The 8356-nt window shown below is 60.6% G+C and overlaps 1 protein-coding gene across 1 annotated transcript; it reads left to right on the top strand.

The window, feature by feature from the left end:
- Positions 1 to 1300: 1300 nt before the first annotated feature.
- Positions 1301 to 7218, top strand: AIFM2 (apoptosis inducing factor mitochondria associated 2). The gene is made up of 8 exons (XM_056113435.1): positions 1301 to 1491; positions 1748 to 1863; positions 2409 to 2528; positions 2754 to 2846; positions 4120 to 4228; positions 4826 to 4978; positions 5586 to 5786; positions 6439 to 7218. Exons 1-8 carry the CDS (start codon positions 1314 to 1316, stop codon positions 6588 to 6590), a joined length of 1122 nt encoding a protein of 373 aa, XP_055969410.1. The 5' UTR covers positions 1301 to 1313; the 3' UTR covers positions 6591 to 7218.
- Positions 7219 to 8356: the final 1138 nt, after the last annotated feature.

The following is an 8356-nucleotide window of genomic DNA, read 5'->3' as shown; positions in this document are numbered from 1 at the left end:
TGAGTCCGGGGCCCTAACTCGTGGCTCCACTGAGCCAGCTTGTGTCCCTGTTCAGTTGCTTCAGTGAGACGCATATTCACTAGTGCCCAGTGGGTCCTGTGACTGGACTCAGCTACCCACATCCACAGGCAGTTGGCCAGCCCTCAGAACATGCAAGAAACACATTCAGGGACTGGAGCAATAGTTCAGTGGGTAGGGTGTTCGCCTTGCCTAGGACTGACCTGGGTTCTACCACCAGCATCCCTGCCAGGAGTGGGCCCTGAGCACCAGTGGGTGTGGCCCCCAATCCAAAAGGAAATGGGTAAGGCGGGGACCATAGCTATCCATCCTCGCACCCGAGGTCCAGAGCACAAAGCGTGAAAAAGGGCAGGCGTTCAGTGAGAGGATAAACATACTGAATGAAAGGAGTCAGACAAGTTGGTGAGATGTGGCCTAGTTGGTGCGATATGGACTGTTGGTGAGATGTGGCATGTTGGTGAGATGTGGCATATTGGTGGGATGTGGCATGTTGGTGGGATGTGGACTGTTGGTAAAATGTGAGCAGTGGGTGAGATGTGGGAAGTTAGTGAGATGTGGCATGTTGGTGAGATGTGGGCAGTGGGTGAGATGTGGTATGTTGGGATGTGGGCAGTGGGTGAGATGTGGCATGTTGGTGGGATGTGGCATGTTAATGAGATGTGGGCACGAAGGCTCAGGATTGAAGGCACCTGGGCTGTCGGGTGGTTGGGGATGGGGTGAATTAGGATCAGACTGGATTCAAATTCGACAGTTAGAATTACATTTAAAAAAGATTGAGTCAACATGATAACCTCTTAGCGCCTGTATTGCAAACCATAATGCCCAAAAGTAGAGAGAGAGTATGGGGAATTGTGTCTGCCACGGGGGGAAGGGGAGAGGGTGGGAAACGGGGGTGGGGTATACCGGGGATATTGGTGGTGGGGAACGTGCACTGGTGGAGGGATGGGGTTTGATCATTGTGTGATTATAACCCAAACAGGAAAGCTTGTGACTATCTCACGGTGGTTCAATAAAATTAAAAAAGAAAAAAAAGATTGAGTCTTGGGACCGGAGAGATAGTACAGCAGGTTAGGCTCTTGCCTTGCATGTGGCTGGTCCAGTCTAATCCCTGTTCCGTGACCCCAGCAGGATCGATCCTGTGTGCAGAGCCGGGAGGAGCTCTGAGCACTATCCGCGTGGCTCACGAAACAGAACAAATGACCAAGCCTTGGCCTCTGAGGTCTTTCTGGGCCTCCCCCCACCGCCCTCCTCTCTCATGTGCTCTCCCCTCCTTCCCCTGCAGTGCCGGCTTGGAGATGGGGTCCCAGGTGTCGGTGGACCCCGGAGCTCAGTGCGTAGTGATCGTGGGCGGGGGCTTCGGCGGGATCGCGGCGGCCAGCCAGCTGCAGGCCCTGAACATCCCCTTCATGCTGGTGGACGTGAAAGAGTGCTTCCATCACAATGTGGGCGCCCTCCGCGCCTCCGTGGAGAGTGGTGAGGGCTCTTCTCTCTCCTGGGGGTCTGGGACCAGGTGCCTGAAGCCCTCCCTCCCCCCCACCCCCCCGAGACGGCTCACAGGCCTTAAGAATTGCTGGAGCCTCTGCGAGGGCCCGAGGCCCGCGTGGGCACTGGGACCGGGGGCAGGGTGGACTCCAGCCCTCCTGCTGGCCTGGGCAGCCCGTGGACGCACAGCTCGGGGAAGGGGTGACAGCCGCCTTCTTGCCGTGACTCCTCTGTGTCCTGTCTCCAGGGTTTGCCAAGAAGACGTTCATTTCCTACTCGGCGGCCTTCAAGGAGAGCTTCCGGCAGGGCCTGGTGGTCAAAATAGACCTGAAAAACCAGACGGTGCTGCTGGAGAGTGGCGAGGTGAGTGGACCGGGGGCCTGCAGAGTGGCGGTACCCGGGCCCACAGCTCACTGCTCATGTGCCAGGGTGGGGGCCTGCAGGGGGGAGGCGTCCTGTGCCAGGCCCCACCCTCGGGGGTGGCAGGGGCTTTCCCGGGCTGTCCTCATCCATCAGGTCCGGCCTTGCGCCACGATCTCACGTGATGGCCCGGCCAGTGAGGGCGGACACCACCTCGTTCTGCTCACACGTTCTGGGCTCGTCCTTCCTTCGATCCCCCCTCCTCCGCCCCCTTCAGTTTTGTGTGTGTGTCAGGGCGGAGTTCTTCTGAACGCCAGAGTTTAGGCTCTAAGCTAACTGCACCCGTGCGGGAATCCCACTTGCTCCCCCCGGCACCCGTCTGTTCCCAGGCTGCAGGGGGATCTCCCCCAGGTCTGTGGGACTGGCTCTGGCGGGAGGGAGAACCTGCCGCCTTCAGTGGTTCCTGGGTCCCCGTGTCACCCCTGCGCCCTGTCCGGACGGCTGCTGGTTCCCCTTCAGCCCGCTTCCCGCCCGCGTCCCGCTTCCAGGCATTGCCCTTCTCGCACCTGATCTTGGCCACGGGCAGCTCGGGCCCCTTCCCCGGCAAGTTCAGCAAAGTCTGCAGCCTGCAGGCGGCCGTGGAGGCCTACGAGGACATGGTGAGGCAGGTGAGCTGTGGGAGAGGGCCAGCTGCTGCCGGGGGCTGGGGGCCGGGCGCCGGGAGGCGTGGGACCTTCTCGGGTCCGTCCCAGGGGGCCCCCTGCCCGCCTCTTCTGGAGCCACCCCTCACCGGGCGAGGAGGCATGTTCGGACCCCGATTTGGGAAGGATTCTCGAGGGCCTGTAGCCCCCACGGCCCCGGGGGCACTGAGGGCACCCGCCTTTGCTCCCCAGGTCCAGCGCGCCCAGTTCATCACGGTGGTAGGAGGCGGCTCTGCGGGCGTGGAGATGGCGGCTGAGATCAAGACCGAGTACCCCGACAAGGAGGTGGGCGCAGCCGTCCCCGCCACGGGAGTCGGGGTGGGGCGGCCTGTCGGGGATGCAGAGCGGGAGACTCTCGCCTTCTGGGTGGGGCCAGGCCTGCGCTGGCCATCGGGGAACTTGCTCCTGCTGGACGGAGCCCCACACTGTGCCTTCCTCCCGCTGTGAGGGTCTGGTGGCCTCTGGGCTGGCCCTGGCTGGGCCGGACGCCGGGGTTGGTCCTGTCCGGGGTAAGTAGCGGCTGTTCTAGCGCCTCGGCCCCTCACGTTCTGGCGTTGGGCATCCGCGCTGTCTGACGAGGGGCACGGAGAGAGTGTCACCCCCCTGGCCAGCGGAGAGGTTGGCAGAGGGCAGAGGACTTTTGCTTCCCGTGTCCTCGGGCTCAGCTTCTCCCTCCGGCCCTGCTAGCCCTCCAGAGGCGCCGATGGTTCTTCCCTCCAGGAGCGGCTGGGCGGTGTTCAGAGGGAACATCGCTATGGGACCCGTTTAATTACGCGGCTCTGCCCTAGCAAATTGTTGGGCGTTCTGATTGACGCAAAAGCGTAGGAAGTCTGGTTTATGGGGTGGAGATCCTGGGCTCTCAGTGTCTCCCCGGGGATTGCTGTCAGGACCTCAGCCCAGTTCGCCTGGTCCCACAGCCAGGCTCTGGCTGTCTTGTGGCCTGCCGCCAGCTTCCTGAGCTCACCCAGAGAGCAAGCGGACAGGCCTGGAGGCGGCGTCCTTAGGACCACAACTCGCAGCCTGTCGCAGGGTTGGGTTCTAAGATGACCAGGGGCTTGTGTACGAACTATGACCCCGAGTGCCCAGCAATACTGAAAAATCACCTCCACGTGGGTTGGGGATGGAGTGCTGGGGGTCGGTGCTTGCCTGGCTCGTGGCTGACCCTGGTCTGATCCCTGGCGCCGTATATCATCCCCAGAGCACTGCCAGCAGTGATCCCTGAGCACAGAACTAGGAGCAGCCACTGAGCACCATTAAGTATGGCCCTAAAACCAAAAAAAAAAAAAAAAAAAGAGAAAAGAAAAAAAAGTTCTGACTCTGCCTTGGATGCAGCAGGGCCTGCGAAGACGGAGTGCCTTCGTCATCTGGCCTGGGGACAGGCGAAAGTGGCCCAAGTCTAGGAGCTCTGCTTGCTGTGGCCTTCACCGGCTTCTTCCCTGGGTCCTCGGTTTCCCTCCCTGTCGTAGGGTCTCGGGGCAGAGGTGGGGCAGCAGCAAATGTGTTCTTCAGCAGGAATCTGACGGGCCCATGCTCTGGCCTGTCACTGTTCATCCCCCAGGTGACACTCATTCATTCCAAAGTGGCCCTCGCCAACAGAGAGCTCCTGCCCTCCGTCCGGCAGGAAGTGAAGGAGATCCTGGTCCGGAAAGGCGTGCAGCTGCTGTTGAGTACGTGTGCCGGGGCCCCCACCACCCCCTGGCCCCTCCCTGTGCCCAGTGCGGCTGTGTCCCACCCCGACCCCCTCTGCCCTTGACACGGCAGTGCCCAGCACGTCTGGGTTCCCACGTCGGCCCCCGCTATGCTGACTGGCACTTTGGACAGAGTGCCGATGACTTTAGGGAGTTACTGAATCACTTGCCCGGCAGAGAGAGCGCCCAGCAGGCTTCACGTGCCGGGGGCCTGGGTTCCACCCTGGCACCCTGAGCATGGCCAGGGGCAGCCCCATGACAAGAGGTGGGTGTGGCCCCCAAGCCAGGCTAGGCTCCCCCTGACTGGTCAGGGAGGGGAGGCCAACAATTAGGGAAATGCACGGGATTCCTCTAGAAGCGTCCCCTGGGACTCCTTGGGGAACTCAGCCCCGCTCCCAGCCATGCCTTGTCTCCTGCCCTTGGAGGCCACTGGGCGCATCCCGGGAGCAGGGGGCCAGAGGGAAGGTGGGGGCGAGGGTGCTTGGCTGCTGGGGTATCTACCACTCTCGGTGGGCTTGGGCCGGGTCCGTGCCCGGAGTGGTGCCCTCGGAGCCCCTGCATGGCCTCCCTCGCCAGGTGAGCGGGTGAGCAACCTGGAGGAGGTGCCGGTCAATGAGTACCGAGAGTACATCAAGGTGCTGACGGACAAAGGCACAGAGGTGGCCAGCAACCTGGTGATCGTCTGCAACGGGATCAAGATCAACAGCCAGGCCTACCGCAGCGCGCTGGGTGAGTGGGCAGCGCCCCTCAGGCCTTCCCCCGAGTGTGCCCCACCCCGTCCCCTCCTCCATCCTGCAGCTCATCCCATCTCTTCTGGTGGAAGGTGATGCCAGCCTTTACCTGTTTCCTTATTTTTGGTGTTTGGGCCTCACCTGGTGGTGATTAGAGGTTACTCCTGGCTTCGTGCTCAGGGCTCACTCCTGGCGGGGCTCCGGGGAGTGCTGGGGAGTGAACCCGGCTCAGGCACACGAGGCGAGAGCCCTCCTGCCCTGCACTCTCTCTGCACAGCCCCGGTGCTGACCTTGAGAGGCAGGGCTGAGTCACCCCAGCAAGGCTCCCGCCCCCCTTCCCATCCCCCATATTACCCACATGGACAAGAATGTCCCAAGACTTGTAACTTCATCCCGGTGAGTTAACCCTTAGAGTCCGGCATGGCACGAAGGAGCCTGGCTCTCCTGGTCCCTTCCAAGCGGGGACAGCCACCCTGCCTTTGCTGGCAGTGCTCAGGGCCAGGAGTGGGTTCAAGGAGGGAATGGTGGTGGTGGTGGGAGGGGCACGGGGGCAGCTGTGCCTTGGTTCCCCTCGGGTCCTGACTGCACCGTGGGTTCCTTGGCAGAGGGCCAGCTGGCCAGCAACGGGGCGGTGAGAGTGAATGAGTTCCTCCAGGTGGAGGGTCACACCAACATCTACGCCATCGGTGACTGCAGCAACCTCAAGGAGCCCAAGATGGCATACCATGCCGGCCTGCACGCCAGCATCGCCGTGACCAACATCGTCAACTCCACGAAGCAGCGGCCCCTCAAGGCCTACAAGCCAGGTTGGGCCCCCGCGCCACATGGTGGAGGGGAGTGGGGCGGTGAACCTCTGGGGAAGACACTGCGGTGGGGGAGGGAGCCACCCCTGGCAGTGCTCAGGGCGCTTCCTGGCTCCGGAGTGGCCCCTGACACTGGGCATATGTGGTGAGGGATGGAACCAGGGTTGACCTTCCCTGCTGCCCTGTCTCTCCAGGCCTTGACCCTCTGGGGACTGTAACAGGGCTGACAGCTAGAAAACCCCCACGAAGCTGAAAGCAGGAACATTCCCCTAGAACTCCTTAAAAAGAAGCTGGGGGGGCTGGAGCAATAGCATGGGGGGAGGGCGTTTGCCTTGCACGTGGCTGACCCGGGTTCGATTCCCAGCATCCCATAGGGTCCCCCGAGTACTGCCAGGGGTGATTCCTGAGTGCAGAACCAGGAGTAACCCCTGTGCATCGCTGGGTGTGACCCAAAAAGGGGGAAAAAAAGCTGGGGACCCCAGGGAGTCTCAGAGGGCGGGGCACACGCTCTGCGTACTGCGTTCAGTCCCTGGCACTGTGGGTGCCGTCCCCAAATGTTAAGGGACTCCCCGCCTTCCTGGGACTTCCCCTGCTGCCTGGGCTCAGCCCTGGAGCGGCCGTAGCACTCCCGTTGGTTCGCGTCTCCGCCCCGCAGGAGCCCTGACCTTCCTCCTGTCCATGGGAAGAAACGACGGTGTGGGCCAGATCAGCGGCTTCTACGTGGGCCGCCTCATGGTCCGGCTGGCCAAGAGCCGGGACCTGTTCGTCGGCACCAGCTGGAAGACCATGAAGCAGTCCCCGCCCTGACGGGGGACGCCACTCGGGACCTCTGACAAGTGCCCAGAGGCAAAAGCTTATTTTCTGGAATAAGAGGACAAAGATCTACTGACCAACCTCCGTGAAGTGAAAGAGGAGGCCCAGTCGGCTCTACCCCAGCTCGTTTGGAATGGACATGTGTGTGTACACATGTGGATGTGTGTGCGTGCGTGTATGTGTGCAGGTGTTTGTTTGCATATGTGTAGGTATGTGTGTGTTCGTGTGTGTGGGTTTGTGTGCGTGTGTTCATGTAGGTGTTTGTGTGTGCATGTATGTTTTTGTGGGTGTGCGTGTGTGTGCATGTGTTTTGTGTATGCGTGTGTTGATGTATGTGTTTTTGTGTGTGTGTTCATGTGTGCGTGTGTGTTGTGTGCGTTTGTGTTGTTTGTGTGCATGTGTTTTGTGTATGCGTGTGTTGATGTATGTGTTTTCGTGTGTGTGTTCGTGTGTGCATGTGTGTTGTGTGCGTTTGTGTTTGTGTGCATGTGTTTTGTGTATGCGTGTGTTGATGTATGTGTTTTCGTGTGTGTGTTCGTGTGTGCATGTGCGTTTGTGTTGTGTTTGTGTGTGTGTTGTATGTGTGCATGTGTGTTGTGTGTGCATGTGTGTTGTGTGTGCATGTGTGTTGTGTGTGCATGTGTGTTGTGTGTGTGCATGTGTTGTGTGGTGTGGTGTGTGTGTGTGTGTGTGTGTGTGTGGTGTATAGTAGAGCTCTGGGAGCTGTGGAGCACAGGGTCTCCCTGAGGCTGGCATCCTTTCTGCTGGAGTCGGTGGGAGAGGCCTCCACTCCGACCTCTCCTGTCCCGTGGTGGGTGGTGGGGGCACCAGGAGCCTGGGCCGCCAGGCTGCCCATGGGCACCTCCTTTGAGGCTCTGTTTGGTTTCCGTGACTCTTTCTCGCCATTTTGGCTGTTAGAGGACGTTGCCCTCGTGGTTGGCTCATCCAGCCGAGCGAGTTTTCCCACTATTAACAGGGGTTACCCCCGAAGTGGTGCCGCCGCTGGTGGCATCTATGCGGAGGGGCGTAGAAGGGGGGTGAGCGGGTGTGGAGGGGGGTGGTGGTGGTGGTGGTGGGGCTCGGCGGGTGAGCCTGTGTCCCAGGTCCATCTGCAAGTGACCAACTCCGGAGCGAGTGGGGGTCAGGGAGGGGGTCTTGTGTTTCCAGCCACCTGCAATGTCGCTTGGCCTGGAGGTGCTCCAGGTGCAGCCCCTGGCCACCTCTCCGAGATGGAACTGACTTCCTGTCCGAGGGGCTTGTGAGGGGGCCTGCGGCGACGTCCCTGCAGCAGTGGTAGATGCTGAGTCCACCTGCCGTACCCAGGCCCCCGCACAATGGTCTCTGGGTGCGGACACCCGCCTTCTCAGCCGTCCCACCCAGCCCCGTGTGAGCTGTGGGTCTGAGGCCACGCCAGCCGCCTCTACCTGCAGGGGCCTTGCCGGGGCCCCTGTGGAAGGCTCCCCAGGAAGCAAACCTGGTGCCTGTAAACCGAAGCCTTTTATGTGTGTGTGTGGGGGGGTGGGGGTGGGGAATGGTTGGGGGAGGGGGGCTGTTTGGCTTTTCAGCCGCTCTATAGAGAACATTCTAGAAGTATCCCACCCTGGGGAACACGGCTTTCCAAGTTGAGGACAATGTGACAATAAAAGAGTACGTCCTAAGAAAGACACCGCATCTTTTTTTTTTCCTTTTTCTTTAAAAAAAAAACACAAACCCAAACCAACCAACCAACAACGAAAAAGCCCAAAGCCAAACATTTTCGG

This window comes from Sorex fumeus, unplaced genomic scaffold (genome assembly GCF_029834395.1).
Source record: "Sorex fumeus unplaced genomic scaffold, SorFum_2.1 ptg000020l, whole genome shotgun sequence".
Lineage (NCBI taxonomy): Eukaryota > Metazoa > Chordata > Mammalia > Eulipotyphla > Soricidae > Sorex > Sorex fumeus.
Note: the sequence above shows the minus strand (reverse complement) of the source record. Positions and strands in the feature narration are given on the sequence as shown.